At 40.6% G+C, this 19,691-nt stretch overlaps 1 protein-coding gene and 1 long non-coding RNA gene across 2 annotated transcripts in view; one reads left to right on the top strand and one right to left on the bottom strand.

The window, feature by feature from the left end:
• LOC109309234 overlaps positions 1-4,451 on the bottom strand; it is a 9,721-nt gene extending 5,270 nt beyond the window's left edge. Inside the window, exon 1 of the long non-coding RNA XR_002100848.1 lies at positions 4,337-4,451. This is a non-coding gene — a long non-coding RNA (uncharacterized LOC109309234). The remainder of the gene's footprint in view (positions 1-4,336) is intronic.
• CTDSPL2 (CTD small phosphatase like 2) overlaps positions 1-19,691 on the top strand; it is a 44,801-nt gene that overhangs the window by 20,523 nt on the left and 4,587 nt on the right. Inside the window, exons 4-11 of the mRNA XM_019533912.1 lie at positions 2,465-2,614; positions 3,079-3,294; positions 4,087-4,165; positions 4,458-4,569; positions 5,882-5,968; positions 14,826-14,888; positions 14,990-15,069; positions 17,241-17,367. Coding sequence (XP_019389457.1) covers positions 2,465-2,614; positions 3,079-3,294; positions 4,087-4,165; positions 4,458-4,569; positions 5,882-5,968; positions 14,826-14,888; positions 14,990-15,069; positions 17,241-17,367 — 914 coding nt within the window. The remainder of the gene's footprint in view (positions 1-2,464; positions 2,615-3,078; positions 3,295-4,086; positions 4,166-4,457; positions 4,570-5,881; positions 5,969-14,825; positions 14,889-14,989; positions 15,070-17,240; positions 17,368-19,691) is intronic.

Here is a 19,691-nt window from a genome sequence, read left to right as displayed (position 1 = left end):
ACCCTAGAAACTATGAAACTACTGTAAATGCCTCACACTTAATTGTCTTACAACTTCCTGATCACGTGCAGGACACACACAAACATACAGAAGGGAGTGATCAGATTATGGGAGATGCTGCAAGCATTTGTAACATTTCAGATGTTAAGCATTTTCCACAACTGGGTCTCATGCTCGCTTAAGGCAGCTGGTTATCCAAGAGTTATTAGACAGAGCTAACCTGGCCCTGTATGGAAACTTAGGCTGCTTACAAACCTAAGCCTCCCCCCAAAAAAATGGCACTTTAAACTCCACGTTCCTCCGTCCAGAGCCCAGCACTTGCCCAGAAGAGGCAACACTTAGTTGGACCTGGCTCACCCAGCGTCTGTATAGATCGGGTGCTTTAGTGGGGCTTTTTGGGTGATTGAATCAGCTTTAGATTAAAGCACCAAAAAATCCTGCTGTACAGACACTGCAGAGCTGGATCGAACTAACACGCTGCTGCTTCCAGTAAAGCGTGTTTCTTCACGTCTGTCGGCAGCTGCATATGCTGAAGTCATGCTGTTAAAGTTCTCCTGGGAAGGAGTTAGTCCTGCGTCTGTAGCAGATGCCGTCACCTCGGTTTGCAAAGTGAGCAAGATACGATCTCTGATGTCTGGCCTTCCACAGGCCACATTTCCAAGGACAGAATCCTTCTCAAGCCACCTCTGAATTTTTGGTCACAGATGACTTCAAGAATGCCACGTGAACCAGGTCATATACTTACTTACCTACCTGTATCTTTCCTTGAACCTCATAACTCTCCTGAGGATGCTAAGCTCCACATACCAGACATTTTTTAAGCTGTATCTTTCTTTCTATCTAGGAAAAGGCAAATTTATAAATCAGCTCCATTTATGACTTAGCAACTCTCTCAAGGGTAAACCCAGGTATTCTGTAAATGGGTCTTGGATTTCATTATGGCTCCCTGTTCATTAAATAAATATCTCTTCCCTCTCAAGATAGGAGACATTCCACTAGGGCTCAACCAATGTCTTGTAGCTTGTCTCAGACAAGTCCTTATTCCTAAGACACTAGGGTAGCTTTTGGGAGGTCAGTCCAGATGTCGACCAACCACTAATCCAGATAAGTGTCAGGTCCCATGCTCAGTTTTGTGGAGCTGTCCTGTGGTTGAGAGCTAAGATTTCTGTTTCTCATCTCCTTGAAAGGTAGCTGCTAAGCACTCACTCATGGTGGTTAAACACTGAAGAAGAAGAAAGGTTTTCCTGCCTTTCTCTGACTGGAGTTTTTCAACATGTCTTTGTGTATGTGGAATGCCTCCATCTCTCCCGGTGCACAGACACGCACGTCCTCACTGTTCGAATCCTTGCTTGGATGTTTGGTGCTAGTGAAGGAACGGAGGCATGTAGGGATTTTCCACCATGTACAGCCCTTTACTTTAGGGAGCACGAGGGCATTCAGGGCATGTGTGCAGCCCCCAACAGGTACCGTTGACTAAAAGATCCCAAGCTCATATGTACTAAATGCATGTACCTACAGCAGAAACCATGTGACTCCAGTTTCTGTAAGGCCACGGTGCTCAACCTTTGGGCCCCACAGCCCAGATGAGGGGTGCAGGGCCAGTCCATGGGCCAGATTGGACACTGCACACTAGGTTTGGGCCTTGCGCCACCTCTGCCTGCCAGCATGGGGCTTCAGGGGACCTGTGCTGTCCTGGTCCAGTCCCACATTCCAGGATAGGGCTCCTGAGGCCCAGCACCACCTCCGCCTGGTCCAGTCTGCCAGGATCTGGCTCCAGAGCCCAGCTCCAGCCTGTGCATCCAGTCTAGCATCTAGGGCCACAGAGCTCCCCATGGACTGGATGGCACAGTGCCAGGAGCCTTTTTTCTTCGGCAGAAATTGCACATTTTGGAATTCATCCAGACCACTTATGAGACGGCATTTTTCAGCTGAGGGATGCGTATGAGGAGATACGCATATTCATAAAAAGCCTCATTTAAAACAGAGATGTTTAATTAAATTCCATGCCTCTTGTCATCTGCGATTATGAAGACTAATTCTAGCATTAATTTTTTTAGAATAAAATTGACATAAGGACTATCTAAGTAAGGGATGTTGGGGAACTAGTGGAGTCGCGCTGACCCTAGAATCAATGGATTTTAGGGAACTTAGCACTTCATATGTCTTTCAGGATAGAGCCCCAAATGTTTAAAGTATTTAAACTTTTATGCATCATTCATTTATAATCTTTTTTACAGTAACTGGTACTTGCTAACTTCTTATTTTTATGCTGAGATAATGATTTTAGCGAGTGATAATGCTTTTATTAAAAAAAATCCTCATGCTATCTTACATGACCCTTGATTAAGAGGGAGGCAAGTTCACTGTGGCTTTTATTCAACGGAAATGGCAACAACAGAAGAATGTAGACATGAGCAGCAGAATCACTTCAATGCCATTTTCTGTGTTTTATTTTAATCTACAGAAGCTGGAAGTTATGAAGTGACAAACCAACATGTAAAGCAGAATGGAAAATTAGAAGATAATCCCACCACTGGCAGTCCCCCACGGACTACGTTACTGGGGACCATATTTTCTCCTGTTTTCAATTTTTTCTCACCAGCAAATAAAAATGGTAATTATTATCTAAAGTGACCCAATTTTACCTGCTTATTACATTAATAAGATAATATCTTAGTATGATTGCTATTTAATTTTTTTAAAGGTTGTCAGGTGAGCCTTAATGTTGACTAACCAAGCATAGGTTACAGCTGCTATAAGGAAAACTGTACCTAACCCTTTAAAGAGTTGCTTTAGCAGTATAAGAGGAAAAATGCTTAGATGCATTGAAATATTTGTTTCCTAGTCATGACTGTCTAATATTTTACATTGAGTTATGTAGTCTAAAAAATCATTTGACATTAAGTTCTTTAACTTACTACCATCTAAAATGAGTTTGTCTCTTCCTCTATTCTTGGTTTGTTTTCAGTAGCTTGAATTAATAGGGCCATCTTCAGTTGTTCGATTTTTTCCTGCGTCTGTCAGTGAATACTAATACTTTGTTGGGTAATGGCAGTGAGTACCAAACCTTAATTTCAGGAACATCAGGATCAGATTCCCCCGGGCAAGCTGTTGAAGCTGAAGAGATAGTCAAACAGCTTGATATGGAACAGGTGGATGAAATCACTACAAGTACTGCAACGTCGACCAATGGAGCAGCTTATACTAGCCAAGCAGTGCAAGTCAGATCTACTATCAACAATGGTTTAGAAGAAGTGGAGGAAACAAGTGATCGTGATCTACCACCACTGACAGGTAGGAAATGTGAATTTTCCTGAGATACCCATGTTAAATGTTCAGTTAGAAAAACGTGTTTCATACAGAATATTGCCCATGCTCTTTGTCTAACGGAGCATGCAAAAGTATTTACTTGCATCACGATTTCTGTGAGCATGAGGCACTGGGGATACTCCCTTGTTAGTCACCAGGATAAAATCTTAACTTTCTGTGCCAGATCCATTTCTGATGTAACGCTGACTTCCACAGAAACCCCAAGTCAGATGAATTTTATGATTGAGGGGGTCCAGATTTTACCTCTTAGTGAAAAATGAAATTAAAAGAAAAACTGTTCAACTGCCTGTTGTCAAAGAGAAGTTCCAAGTCCTTTGATCGCTGTCACCTAAGAAAGTATCACATCGTAGCAATATAGATGATGAATGTTTCCATAATTATCACCATAATTTCCAAAGAGAAAATCCACACATTTTTCTACAAGAGAAATCTACCTTGGTTTTGGACAGTTATTTTTTTTTAGTCTTTAAAAGATGAGATCTACTACAATGCAGAAGGCCAGTGCAAGTTTATGTCCTGTTGTGTGAGTCTTACTTAAATCTTCAAAATAATGCTATTTTAAGCAACACAAAAGCTTATGTGGGCTACTTGCATAGGAGGTGAATCTCACCCAAAGAAAGTGAGGGGTGGAAGGGAAATAAAGCATAAATGTATTAAGTACAATTTTTTCACCTTTTAAAACCATGCACTAATAAGACTAGCTCTTGTGGTTTTTTGTTTTATTTTTTTTGGTTGGTTATTTTAATTGAATTTTAGCACCAGTATCTCCAGACAGTGGTTATTCATCAGCTCATGCAGAAGCCACCTATGAAGAAGACTGGGAAGTCTTTGATCCGTAAGTATTAACATTTGTAGCGAAACATTAAAATTATAATTTTGAATACTAGATTAAATATCATTAGCTGGTTTGTTTTTAACAGTAGAGCTTATTTGTGATGTATGGTTTTTTGTTGTTGTTTTTTAAACAGGCTGTCTTTAAAACTAATAGTACATATTGACCACTTACCGTTTATTTGTTCAGTTTAAATGACTGAGTTCTTATGTTTGTCCTTATGACTCTTGTCTTACTAAATTGCCAGTTAGAGTAATGTGAATGTAGTTATACAACACGGTCTTTTCCTTTTTAGGTATTATTTCATCAAGCATGTTCCACCACTAACAGAAGAACAACTCAATAGGAAGCCAGCTCTTCCACTGAAAACAAGAAGCACACCAGAATTCTCTTTAGTTCTAGACTTGGTAAATATATTTTTAGACATAAAAGGCAGCATTTGCATAAGTAAAAAGAGCTCTGGTGGGATATAGGATTTACAGGGTATTTGCAAAGGTTTTACAAATTTAAAAATAGACCAAGTTGGAAAAAAAGAAGTTGAAGGTGCTAAGAAACTATCACTGAATCACAGGAATATGATTTTACTGCATTTGTTGTGTGATTCATTGTTTTTCTTTAAAAAAAACCAGTCATCGAAACATTAATCTTTTTGAGCAGAGTGTTAGCTGACTCTCTCTAGGGAGCCTTTGTAAGGATTTATGGGGAAAATTCAGTATCACCTGTACTTGAGCAAGTACTGATAGAGAATGATCTCAGTGTATGTCATTTAATTCATAGAGGACTCGTCTTATCAACAGTACAAAAAATCCATTTAAAGATGTTTATGAAGCATATTCTTTAGAATTATTTGTTTTTTCTCTCTCTCAATCGTAGAATCATAGAAAAATAGGGCTGGAAGCACCCTGTGGAGGTCTTGTAGTCCAGCCCCCTGCTCTGGCAGGATCATCCCTATCCAAACCATCTCATACAAATCCTCGTCTAACCTAGTCCTAAAACTACACCGTCCACCTTGTCACCCAGCTACAAGGCATAGCAGCTTAACCGGCCACAGGATTAGCCTTACTGCTGCAAGGGTTGTTAAAATATACTCAGTAGATCCAAGGAAAAGGGCCATGCCCCCTACCACCTGAAGAAGGCAAAATCTTCCACAAGCTCTACTAATCCCGCCATGGGGTAAACTTCCTTCCTGACCCCAAATGTGGCAATCAGTCTGACCCTGAGCAGAGGGGCAAGACCCTCTAGCCAGGAACTTCCAGGTATTAGTTCATTTTGATATAGTTAAGTGATATAATTGGATAATTCAGTCATTGTGTATATCCATGTTTAATTCATATATCGAAATTCAAGTCTTTTAACAAATGGAAGAAAGCAAGAAAGAACTTTAGGGAAAGTAATGGGATACTGTATACCCAATGAAAGTTGTGGTTCCGACATTATTGATGATTCCTGTCAACCGTGTGAATTGACTGAGAGGAACAGCATGAATTGAATGAGAGGGTTGTAGTCATCTACAGAACCAAACGTTCTCTCTCTTGGGATTCCTTCTGTCTGTCCAATAGCTCCAATTACAACAGAAATAAATTCTATAATGAGCTACAATCAGAATTCAGTTTGCCAAATATGAGTGTATTTTGCCCTTCAAAAAACGTAAAGAAGCAAACAATTACTTATCACCAAAACTTTTCATGTTAGCATCATCATCTTTTTTATCTTTTCTAGGATGAAACATTAGTGCACTGTAGTCTAAACGAGCTAGAAGATGCTGCACTCACTTTTCCAGTTCTTTTTCAAGATGTCATTTACCAGGTAATTAGACATATGTAAGCTGTGTGTGTGTGCTTCTTTGTTTGAATAACTGAACAGTTACTATGCATACTTATATTCTTGTCTAAGGAGAGAAACATTGTTTGGCATCTGTAAACAGCTTTCTGGGTTATATGCTGCAGTTTCGAAATTTTAAAAGGCAGGTCATGGTGCATTAGAAATGGAATATTGTCTACATGGTATTCTTGATTAGGAATAACAATCTCTGTAATCATTTATACAATAAAAATCCCTTTTCGCAGCAGTCTTCTATTGCAGACTTTCTCCTTACCAGCAGGTGGAGGCAGGAACATTGAAAGTTTAGGCACTGCCATTTCCCAGGTAACAGCTTGCCACAAACTGTTAACTTTCTTCCTTGCTTGGGGCAGTCAGTCTATGCTGGCTGATCAGTTCTTACTGTGAAAAAGGCTGATTGTCAGAGCCTGTTAGCCAGCTTCTGTTTGAGTAGTTAGCTTTGCTACCTCCTTTGCCTATAATGGTTCTACCTCTTCAGGCCCAGCTAGATTCTGCTTGGTGATTAGAGTGACTTGACTATCTTGTGGAGACTGCCAGATTGCCATTTGTCCTGCTTCAGGAAGTATTGTTAGCTTTAAATGTTTTACGTTGACATACCGTAGAGGAGCAAGCGTGGGAAGGAGATCTGTTCCAGCAACTGCCAAAGATGCTGCACTGACCCAGGCTGTTGTTCTCAGGTCCTTTTGTGTGATGTACCTGGGAGTAGCAACAGCTTCCCCTCCATGTAGTTCGCACGATATTGGACCCCTCTGTAGTAGCTTTGGAGAATGAGCCAGTCATCAGACACCTTAAAAGGACACTTGTCCAGGTATTTTTCCTAATTTTAAAAATGTTTTTCTTCATTGTTGCATATAAAAACCCTTGAAATTTTGAAGCTGATTTTTTTTTTTAAATGGTTTTCTAAACTTATCTCTTTGGTGACTGACGAGCTCAGTTTCCTCCTGGATGAGTGGGGAAGGAACCTTCGAGTTAATTCTTTAGAGGTTCTTGCCATTGATGTTAGAAGCAAATAGATTATTAAAACCTATTTTCTTCCTCCCCTCTCTCAGGGGATCTTAATCAGATGTGATTATTTTCTGGCTATAACCGTGGTCTTTTGGTGGTATGTTTAACTGAGAGTAGCTGTTCGGCAACTAGGATCTGGTTCAAAGGCAGTTGAAATCAATGTAAGGCTATATTACAAGTTTTCTGAATATAACAACATTGTACCTTGTTTTTATCTAATAAAGTGGTGATGCAGTTTCTTAACCCAGGATTTATTTTATATCAGTTGCTTCCTAAGTTTAGAACTATAGCTTCAGAAGATAGATTTGAAAAGGACAGCCAGTGTCTACCTCAAATTTATCCTTCAGGTTTTCTGGATATCTTTTTATTTTATTGTGCTGCTTACACATTTGACCTGGCAAGTCGGAAACATCCACCTCTTACAGAAAAGTAGGGCTGGACGGGACCTCAACCCCCCCGTGTTTGAGGTCACAGACAGTAAGCAGAAGATGTAAGCTGTCAGGGGTTTAGCTCTAACCAGAAATTGTTTAATTAATTAAGGCTGTGAATAAAAAATGTTATACTCTTCAGAAAACCACTGAATGGAAGCTGACTGTTGCATACTGTGTTGGGTTTTCTGTATAGACAGTAGTTATTTCATCTGCTTTTGAAAAGCCTTTCTTCCAGTTCTCAATTTGGTCATCTTGTCTGGGACAGGATTTATCTGAATTTCATCTGTAGACGCCCTCATTGTGTTGGCTAGGCTCTCCCTAGTATGTCCTCCTGCTGGCAAGTAGGAAGTAGACACAAAGTGAGCAAAGTAGGAGAATGCACATTTATTACACATGTATTTTATCAACTACAGCACAATATAATACTTCAGGTTGTCAGAATGTTTTTCTATTGGTCTCTGAACATCCAACACCCTCCATTAAACACTTCCAGAAATACTGTGAAATGATTAATCAAAATCTCACATTTTTTTCTATGACTCAAACCTGACTTGGTGCTGCTTCTGGTACAGAATGACTTTGTTCTCTCATATCCGACCTGAATAATAATTCTGCAGATGAGTTCCATACCATTACAACATCCCTGGGCACTAGAAGCCCAGGAACCAGTATTTTTGCAGTAGTTGTAAGGGCAGGTGTGCCCTTTGAAGGATATTGCAAAACTGGCTACCACCATGTGCTGTAGCAGCAAGGAACTAGTTTGCTTAGACTCTAAGGGTGTGTCCAGACAAGTGTGCATGTGCAGTTTGCGGTGCTGCAGACCTGTTTGTGGGACCACAAACATGAAGGTGTTCACCGCATTGCTAATTTGCAGCACGGTGGGTTTTCTTGACACTGGGAGATCCTGGTGCCAAAAACAAACGTGCCAGAAAAAGGCAGTGCAGTGTGTGTGGTTGCAGCATATGCCACCCGAAATCGGAGCCTGGCCAGCTAGAGCCATGCTTCACTGCTGGTCAGGCTCTGCATGCTGGGATTACTGCTGCTGAAGCCCTGGGAGGCCCCCAGGACCCAAGTAAGGGTGCTGGCCCCCAGCCTCCCCTACCCCACCTGGGGCAACTTGCCACACAACAGAGCACATGCAGGGGAGTTCCCGGGGATCGTTCTTCCCAGGGAAGGTATGTTCCCACTTGTACGGATGCGTCCTAGGTGTCTGATCTTAAATGTACCTAGAGTTCCACTGACATCTGCCGTAATACGCTTTCAAGCCCGGTGGCTCAGTTCAGCCCATGGTCACATCAGTAATTATAAGTAACAAAGGGCTGTTTTAAATAAATCTCTCTAAAAGTAGTACGTTTTAAATGAATGTTTGCACCTCAACATTGACAGCACAGACAAAAAGTGTTGTTCAGTGGTTTGAGCACAGGACAGTGCTTAGAAAATTTCTACCTTATATAAATCCTGGTCTGGCAGAGACTCTTTGTATCCTGCCTTAGTTTCTGCATCTGTAGAATGGAGATATTAATACTAGCCTACTTCACACAGGTGTTGAGTGGGTTGGTTGGCTTGCAAAATGTTTTCTTAGTTTAAGTTTCCTGTGTACTCATGTTAGGTTGGATTCCTTTAGTTCGTGTTGGCTGTGTTCATTGAGGTGTTTTGAGTAGAAATGTTAAATGAAGTGATCTTAAAAATACTGTGTTGAATGTTACAGTGCATCCATCTGCAGAACAGGAGTAAACGGGGTAAATTTTTAGCACTAGCCTGTGGGGGCATTTATCTTGGTTAACAGCAGTAAGTTTTGGTTGGCACAGAGACACCCGTCCTAGAAATGAAGTGATCTCACTCCCTCTTCCATCCAGAGGAAGTCTCCATCAAAAGGCAGGGTTTTCACTCTGTTCCTGTGCTCAACGGTTTTCTTGCTGATCATTCTGTTTCTGTCAGTACTCCGGCCTTTGTGACTCTTGGAAGATCTGATAAAACTAGTTGATAATAGCTGATCAAAAGATAGTATTTTACATATTTCATCCCACTTTAGCCAAACATAAATGGGCTAAGTCCATACTCTTTGAAGTGTGGCAGAGGTACCTGGCATCCAAACTCTTGAGGAAGAGGCAATCATCTTTTCTTAGACCAACGAGATAGTGAGGAAGAGGCGAAATCTTGCTTCCTTTTCTGGTGAAAGTGTTGCCCATCGGCTCCTCTAAAAGAGCAGCAAAACCAGGAGCCTTTCAGCCACTTGTCTCGGTCTTTGTCTATGATGGGCATCCACTAAGAGATCAGGAAGCAGACAGGTCGCTCTTCACTAGTCTCTGTAGACTCCCCCGTGAATTAGCGCCTGTGTGTTTCTGTCACTGTGGCGGTGTCAAACCTGAGATGAGTCCACATTATTTACCTTGCAAGCCCAGGGCTGCCGATGTCCACTGGGCTGCTGCTCTCAGCATTTCCTTACCAAACTTCAGAGCAAAGGTGATTTCTTTCAGTAAGAAATATTCATCTGAAGTTCAGCTGACACTGGATGTTCTTATTAATATTTAACCTGTTCGCGTCTATAGGACAAATCTAGCTCTTTATATAGCCAGGTTTCTGCTACATATGTTTGTTACGGTCTGTTTTCCAGGTAATTAAATAGATAAAAATATGGAAATGAGAAAGAAAATGAGGAAGAGAGTAAGTGGTTTGCTCTGTGTTCCAGCTAATTATAGAATTTTATTTAGGACAGGCTCCAGTATTTACGAACTTGCAGGATATTTTCTCTTACTCTTGTTATTTGTAATAACTCTCTAGAACTTTTTTTTTTAACTGAAATCCATGTCCTTACCAGTTTTCTGCAAATCTTGCGTGTACATAATTGTTGCTGTTCAGTTGCTATCATTGCTTTTTCTATTAACAAAAATGACAGGAAGGCTTTGTGGGAGAATTTTAAAGTATTTTGATGGGGTAAGTGGATTTACACAGTTACATGACTTGTATCCAAGAAAAATGTATGAATTGCATAGCTCAGATATTAGTCTCCTTTTTGCCATTACTGGCTCCATTAGCTTACTAAAAGCATGTCCCATTCTTTAAAGAGAAATGTTAAGGATGTAACGATAACTAGGTAATAGCCTCTTTTTTCTGTATATACTTAAAATGTACTGGATATTGTTATTTCACAATGTCTGCTCTTTCCATCCTTTTTCCATTTGGAGTTTTGTAATAGAGTATTTGTGTCTTAAAAAATGTAACATATTCATTCTGTAAGTCCCCATAAAATATTTTCTTGAGTTCCGTAAGTTTTTTCAGTTGATTTATTTTCGTAAGGGTGATTTGTTTCAAATTGCTGTGTCAGGTAAAATAGATGTTTCATATATGCTTTTTTCCAAATTTGAGAAAAAGTTTAGACTAGATATATGGAAAAACTTCCTTTCCATATGGGTAACCAAAATCTGGAACACACTCCCAGCAGGGGTGTGGCAGTCGCCGTCGCTGGTGGTGTTCAGGAGGAGGCTGGACAAGCACCTCATTGAGCTCGTTTGAGCCAATGACCTCCTGCCCATGGCAGGGGACTAGACTTGATGATCTTACAGGTCCCTTCCAGTCCATCTTTCTATGAGTCTATGAAATTAATCATTTGATGACATTTTCAATTGCCTTTGAATATAGTTTTTTTCCTTTAACCAAGAGTATCAAGTCTGACATCTGGTTTGAAAAATTCTAGTATAAATTGTCAAAAATTTGGTCTGCTCGTGAGTCTTAAGTTATGGCACTAGCTGGAGGAGTACAAAGTAGCTATGCTGCTCTTTTTCACAGAAACATTTTTTCCATAATTATCTAAGTAATGGGTTAATATAGGCTCTTCATACTTCCTACGCAGTTGAAATTCATTCCAACCCTGTGCGTATGTTACAGGTCAGCATTTTTTTTTAGGACTAGTGGTATTTTTTTCTGCTTTCTTCACAGACTACACAAAGATTGAAGAATAATATTCTACAGCAAAGACTTCCATGCAAAGTAGTTCTCTTTCAAAATTGCTGCCTTCTGCCATTGTTCTCACTGAGACTACCCTTTCTCTTTTTACGCACAACCCCTGGGGGCACTTTGATGGAGCATTTGGAGGCGATGGCCATTTTGAAAGAGCATTTAAATTGAGCACGGTGCCTGTTTTGAAAGCATGCAATTCATTTGAGCCTCTCTAAAGTAGAGGATGTCATGCACCAGTCTCTGTTAACAAATACAGTAATGAAAAATAATGGCAGAGATTACTTTTAGCCATAAACGTTTCTTTCTCAGACTCAGCTGTTACATAAGACCTTCTCAGAGGAGGCAGGAGTCAAAGGGGAAACTAGATTGTGTGTGTGTGTATGCACGTGTGCATACACAAAGAAAGGAAGTGGTATGGAAAGACGCTGAAGGTGGTGCGATGGGAGAGCAAATGTACACACGTTTCTGTGTTTTGGGAATCTTGAAGCAGGAAAGGGAGAATCTAAGATGTTAGCGGGAGAATGGAAAGGCAGGAAGGAAGAGAACTATGGGCTGAGTAGAGAAGGATATTGTTGGGATACAAAATATAGGGGCAGGTGTAAGACACAGAAAAGGAGAGATTAGACTGTGCAATCCATCTTTTTCGCTATGTTCTGATAGGAATTTCATACAAGATCATCTCAGCTGGCCCTTATGCTGTGACCACTTTATCCTGTACCAGGGTAGTGCAAAGCAGTAGCAACACATCAGTGAATCTGACCAAAACTCGTTAGAAACAACAGTTGCTAATGTTCTCTTTGGATTTCTTGTTCAATGTTCACATGTGAGATTTTAATCGAAAAAAACAAGAAAATACTTGTATAAAATCTATGTTAATATTAAGATAAAGTTAAGAGTACATATAGGAGTAAATTTGTGGTAACACATAAGGATGTTGCAGTTATCTCAAATCCAAGCAAGTAGACAATTAAAAGACATCCAAAGCCATGAAAGCATGGAAAAGAATACTCAGGACAACCTAAACACTTAGCTGACAGTAGACTGGAGAAAATTATGATATGTTTTAATCTGCTTAATCTGGGTTCACAATCACTAGAAAGCCTTAATCATAAATTTAATTATATGGTCATTGTAATCACCACAGAGCAGAATTGGGGGTGTTTGGGGGTGCTCTGGCAGCATTTTCATGCTTGAATTTGAATTTCCTGTATGTTTAGCTGAATGCCCTTGTTTTAAAACTCCTGGGTCTCAGATAAACAAAACATCCCTGTAATGTATTGGTTACCATTTTTAGGATAAGTGAAACAGCAGCAACTAAGCTAGAAATATGTGTGTAGAAATGTACAGTCTGTATTTTACTGGATCAGTAATTAATGAAGTTTCTTGCTTGTCATGGCTGGCTCTTAGTGCAGGCATGGGCATTATCGTATATTCGACTGGAGATCGTTTTCTTCTTAGTAGGCACTCCTGGAGCATTGGCAGATGCGTTGCAGCTTTGCCAGGAGAGTTTTGTAGCTGAGGGCTTGAGATGGTGACTGCACATTCTGAAATAATACGTAAGCTCTCTCCACTAAGGAGAAAAGGCTTGTTGCTGGCTGTGACTTGAAGCCAAAGCCCTCAAAGAAGCCTGAGATCCAGACAGTGCCACTTCTGTCCCTTCAATGTTAACAATTTATGGGTATCATTAACAACGTCTCTTATCACCTTTTTATTGTAAGAAATCAAGATGAAAGTCCCAGCAAAATGAGTATTTACCTAGGAAGGACTAATCCTTTAGGCCAGAGGTGTCAGACTCATCTGGCCTCACATGCAGTACACGCCTGTGCCAACCCCCAGGTTGTGAGGAGTGCCAGTGGTGCTGGGTGTAGCCCACATGCCACAAGCACCACAAGACCCGGAGCAGGGCCAGCACAGGACACGTACTGCATGTGGCATCCCGCAGGATCACCCCTTTTGCTACAGCACTAGGTCCAGCCCACGAGACCGGCTCCACATGCCACAGACAGTGCAGGGCTGGTCTGAGCCGTGAGCCAGATCACGCAGCTCCACGGGCTGGATTCAGCCCACACACCCCTGCTTCAAGCAACCACAAAGAAAATCCTCTTGTAGTGCACACTACTTTCCTTCTGAGAGGAATGGTTAGACAACAGAGGTCATGCAGATCTTAGTGGGAAAAAACAATTAAAACATGTATGATTAACAGTATAAATGATGCTCGGGAACTGCCTTCCCAACAAACTATAGGTTTCACACTCAGAAAGATGCCAGCTTTACTGGTTGAACGGTCCCACAGAAGATAAACAGTTCAAAACGAGTATGTTTAAATCTATCGGTAGCAACAGGTGACTTGAGTGCCACTTAATACCTCATTGCATGCAGGCTGTGAACTGACCTGCTCAACCAAAATAAGAGTTCCCAGGTTGCTTTTCTGTAGCGTTTTTAATGAAATCTATTTAAAGCAACACCTTTACACGAACGAGAACGACTTTGCACACAGCTAGGTTAGCTGATAAAGAAGGTAAGTAGAGGGTGTGATCATCCTTCTAGCCTGTTGTTGGCCTCAGTGAGCCTGGGGTCTGGTTTTCACACCTACTCATCTGTACTCCAGCCTTCCTTTTTCCACTGAAACTCCAATATCACACGGTCAGTGTGTGTGTATAGGACCTCTCTGAAACGCTACCATGTTTCTAGGAGTCTCTTCTCTGGATTCAGTTCTAGATCTTCAGGGGTCAAGATGCTGCACTTGAGGTTATAATGGGTATTAACTTCAGTGAGATCTTTTTTTGCCTGTGTTCTGAAATAAACTGCAGACTCCTAAACCTCAAACTATACATTTCTCCTTAGGTTTCAATTGGATCCTGTGGATATCATTTCTCCCTTTCAAATGGTGGTCTGTGTCAATGAGATGGCAGGGCAGAGCGGCTCTTCCAGTTTGACCCCCCGTTCTTATTTCAGAATGCCTACGGGTCTTTGTCATCCAGGGGCACCTGAATTAATGGCATTTCGGCAAATGGCCAGGCCACTTAGCCGGACACTGACAGACACTAGCTTGTAACTGGATGGGGCAGCCTGAGTGGTGCAACCTGCAGTAGATTAGTTGGATCAAAATTGAAAAATTCAGTGTTTAGTTAAAAAATGATCTGAATCCCATTTTTTAATTTAAGAGCTTTCTGTCTGGATCCAGTTTTCCAGTGAAATTGGTTACAAAAGGACTTTACCATTTTACATATAGAAGATGTTATTGATGTCACTTGCAAAGTATTTTAAATATCCGTCATAACTCAAATATTATTGTATCCTTATTATTCATGGTTTTCAGAATGAACATGTTATTTAATAATCCGTGCAGACTGTCTTAGTTAAACTGTCCCTTCTGAACTGCTGTATATTTTGAACCTTTAAATATTTATTTAACTCCATCTTTGCTTTAGGTTTATGTGCGGTTAAGGCCATTCTTCAGAGAATTTCTGGAACGTATGTCTCAGATTTATGAGGTAACGATACTTAGATATCTCCCTTAAAGTTCTTCTTGTATTATGTATATTTACACATATTTATATCTTGAAAAATAATTATTTTTTTCTTTAATTTATAGATCATTCTTTTTACTGCTTCTAAGAAGGTATATGCAGACAAGTTATTGAACATACTTGACCCTAAAAAGCAACTGGTCAGGTAAACTTGATTAAAAACTATTGGAACTATCTAGATTTAGGTTAAGCAGTTTATATTTCATATTAGATCTGGAGATATTCCTCTTACCTTTTTAAAAAGGTCCTTCCATGGAGATTCACTACAATGGTATTCACCTTGTCAGTGCCCACCTCCTTCAGTTAACATTTGTAAAAATAATCCCTTAGGCAGATCCAGACAAGCGTGGGTGTTTGTTTCTCCAGCACACCTTGAGCACCTGCTGCGTGTCCTCAGGGAACGTGCGTGCCACAAGCGCTCGGACGTGCTGGGTGGGGTAGGGGGCTGGGGCCAGCAAGGTAGCCGCACGGGGAATGCCTGGATGTGCGGTGTGTGGCACTGCAGACCCATCTCTGGTGCCACATACCGCATGGCCGTGCTTGGCTGGATGCGGCCCTAGATTTGTTTAGGAAACATAAACAGATGCTTTTAGATGCATGTGCCTATTGTTTTTAATCAACATTTGAATTTGTTACGATGAAAGTCTCTAAGAATCTTAATGTGCATACCGTGTGCAGGAATTAAAAATGTTGGTGCAATCTTTTCCACAAATCTGTGGGAGACGATGTGGTTACTCACTTTTAATGACTTACATAATCTTTCAGTGAATTAATGGGAGAGAAACACCATTTTAAACAACTTTTCTGGCATGTATTTTTGTCAAACTAATAGGAGTATTTGCTCATCCTCATAGAGAAGAGACCTTAAACTCTGCAAGGAACAGTGCCGTACTGTCAAGGCAGAGGAAAGCTGACAGCATAGACCAGAATTGCCAAGTTAGGAATGCACAATTGTGTGAATATATCTATTGGTGTCTGTTGTAAATGCAGATGCAGGAGATGTGTGCACAAAAAGATACTTGCATGTATACAAAACAAGAATAATAATGCACTCCTAACATTGGTCTTCTCTAGCTCAAATATTTATGAGTCAGGAGCATAATTTTAAGTTTTGTTTGTGGAACAGGGTATATATAATGAAATGGCTGGTGCAGCCAGACTGTATTCTACGAGCCTGTGAGTGGATTCATGTGATACATGAATTCACTTATGATTCGTGTGCCACCAAAAAGCTGATATGAAGGCATGATTTGTTTTGCTGTTATCCTAAAGATAAACTTATTGGACACTCCACACACATGACTCAGAATCTAAATATAAAATCATTTGTCACTGAGCCATTCGTTTATTTTCCTCCAGAGCAACAGCAAAAACTCTGCCCCTTTGTGAAATGAAACATTTAAACAATTTCACAATTAAGCATGCAGCTTTTAAAAATGTTTACTTAAGAATCAATTTCTTACGTCCTTTGAAACACCCTCGGAGTATTTGCATCTTCATAAGAACATTTACAACTCAGATCGGTTTTGATTGTAACATCATTTTAGCGTGATTTCTGTTGGAAAAATTAATTCATGCTGTAGGTGACATGCTAATGAAGCTTTGGTTGTATTTTAATATTGTTTTAATCAAACTGAATAATTTTATTCTATCCAATGTTTCTTCTTCTTATATGCTCTCTCTATAATATATGGAAGGGAAGCAGGTTAATTGGAAAAAAGGCAGCTGATGGGATAATTTGGCCTTATGGCTTTTTTCTGAAGCTGTAATATGTAAAATAGATTAATTGGCAATTCAGGTAACATCCATTTAACATTCCTTCTGTTCTGGCTTGTATGGGCTAGGGAAGCGGCGTGCCGTGCTGGCTAGAGCACAGAACCAGGAGCTGCCAGTGAGAGCTAACGGCGGACTTTGGGAAGTCACTGAGCTCCATTTGTGCCTCTGTGAACCCAGGCAGAAAAGTAGTAAAAAGTAGGAGCCTCCTGACAACCAGATGCTGCATCTGAGCATAGCTTTCCTAGCTATGGGAGAATAATTGTTTTGACCCCTTTTTAACGTTTTAAGCATTACATTCTCAGATAAACACATTCAGGTATTACTACGACTCCAACAGAAAGTTTTGTAAGATTGGCCTAACTGCTAGGTATTTTGATAGCATAAAAATAGACAAAATGGGCAGTTTTAAAGGAAACCTAAGTGTGCAAGAAGGAAAAATTAAGACTTTTTTGATTTGCACAACACTGAACAAAATTTGCTTTTCTCTGTGCAAAGTATTATTTTAAAACTTTACAAATTTTTTTTTCCCCTTTAACGTAGGCATCGACTTTTCCGTGAGCATTGTGTTTGTGTACAAGGAAACTACATAAAGGATTTAAATATTCTTGGTAGAGATCTTTCAAAAACTATCATAATAGACAATTCACCACAAGCCTTTGCCTATCAGGTAAGCTTTTTGCAGTAGCCAAGCCTTTTATATTTGGGAAAAGTCTTCTCTGAAGAAACAGATGATCAGATTAATAAAACCTGCTAATTTAACTTGTAAATTAAGAAAACAGTAGGTATAAACATGTGCCTAATGCCCTGGTACTATTTGCTACATTGTGAATGTTTTTCTAGCTTTTCTTAATCATTTAGTTCCAGAAAATCATAGAAATTTCAGTCTGTTAATCTGTCCTGGGCTGAATTCACAAAATACATCTTTCAGCATTAGTAGAATGGTTTTGAACAAACCTTCAGCTGACATGAGATGCATCATTTTCAAATGCTTATAGTAGAGATGTTCAGGTTATTCCCCAGGATTTCAGGATGATATTTGGTGCCTGGACTAATCGCACAGAATATTACCGTTACATAGATGTGGAGATGTGCAGGCCTCAATCTCTGACATCCTGTCTGTAATACAAGATATAACTGGTGTTGGCAGCCAATCTCTCTCAACTCTTTCCAGCACTAATTCAAAAGCTAGTGATGACAGTTTTGTCCTGCTTGTGTTTTTACCCTTAATTCAGGGGACCTACCGCTGACAGCTGATGTCAGTAGGATTCAGTTTCACGGAGTAAGTGGGATTTACAAATCAAGGTCCTGATTCAGCTTATCCTGATAGACATCTGTGGAAGGAAAGAAATTTCACAGATTTCAAAAGGGATTGGATCTGGACTCCTAATAAATGCATGACTCTGCTGTCCAAGAGAAGCCCTGGATTTCATGTGTCTGGTCCGGTGGTAGCATTCTTGTTTGCCACACAGGAGACTTGGGTTCAGTTCCTGGACACGGATGTTTTCCCTGCCTCAGGCAGGGCGTTGGACTAGATGACCTCTGGAGCTCCCTCCAGCTCTGTGACTCCGATAACTCAGTCCTCTATGATGACTTGAGTATCTGGTTCAAGTAGCAACACTCAGGTGCGCAGCTAGAAACTGCCGTCTAGGCGCACAAAGGGGATTGAATTCCCCCTCAGGCACCCGGGAAATCTGTAGGCACCTCTGCTTTGGCCAGAGAAGTTACTTAAGCACCTGAAGTCCCAGTACTGTGCGTGCCCAGACTACTGCTTGGCTGAACTGAGTGTTTCACTGTGTATCTGATATCTCTAGGATTCAGTGTGCATCTCTGCACTGAAGTCTGCTGTGTGGCCTGATCTAGTTAGCACGCTTAGGGAGCACCTCTCGCACACCAGCAGTATGGAGTTCTGCCACTAGTATAGCAGCTGTGCTTTGTGGTTTCAGAAATATGGCATCCCCCTGTTACCTAACTGTCTCCTGGGTACAGTACTTACCCAGGAAGGTGGGAGATCTGGTTCCTAGGCCCGATTCTGCCTGAGGATGAATCTAGATCTCCTAGAAAAGTGCCCTAAGCACCAAGCTATAGGAGAGGCTGAGTGCATTCATCACCTGTCCTGTGGATCTATACCCCTGTGCCTAAAGAAGGAAAGGTTCCTGGGATAGGAAAGTGAACACACAAGGAAGCATGACTTCCCAACTCAGTGATTATTTGAGAGCTTTGGGTTAGAGCCTGTGCTGCCAGTATTGTTGGCATATTTTTATCTGGTGACTAGTAATGCAAAATGCAAAAATAATCCCCACACCCTGCATAGAGGACTCAGGCACTCAACTGTCCCACGTCCAAGTGCCCTTTTAGATCTGGGCACAACTACAGATTCATTTCCTTCATAGTTTATCTTTTAACCCAACCTTACCTAGCCACAGTATGAGAAGTAGTGTGATTGGATCCTAGATATTGTGAATTAAAAGGATAGTTGTTGCTCTTTAGACTAGTCTGTTTGGTTTTGAATAATATTTATTCAATTTGATTCAAATTCAGTAAGCAATTGCCAAAATACAGATTTTTATCACATTTGTATCTCATTCATGGAAGTGGAAAAGGAGAGTAGTGGTTAGACTCAGGGTTGCTGCAGTTCGCAGTGGTTTTAGGAAGGTGCAGTGTTTGGACATAGATTTTCCTGAATACTTCTGCGCCTTTCAGTCCAGCAGAATTAATTGTAGATTTTGACTAGCCTTCCGTTTACACTAGAACCAAATGATTTGCAAGTAGATTTTAAAATACATTTTAGAGTAAGCGTACCATATTTTCTTACGTACAACACGCATCCTTCCCCCAAAAACCAGCTGCTGGAAATGAGCATGCATTGGATGTGGGAAACGCAGTAAGAGCAGATTTCATAGTTTCTAGGGTCGGAAGGGACCTGAACAGATCATCTAGTCCGACCCCCTGCCATGGCAGAAAAGAGTACTGGGGTCAAACGACCCCAGCAAG

The sequence above is a fragment of the Crocodylus porosus genome, unplaced genomic scaffold (assembly GCF_001723895.1).
Source record: "Crocodylus porosus isolate Cpor-Errol unplaced genomic scaffold, CroPor_comp1, whole genome shotgun sequence".
Classification (NCBI taxonomy): domain Eukaryota; kingdom Metazoa; phylum Chordata; order Crocodylia; family Crocodylidae; genus Crocodylus; species Crocodylus porosus.
This window is presented reverse-complemented; position numbering and strand designations above follow the sequence as displayed.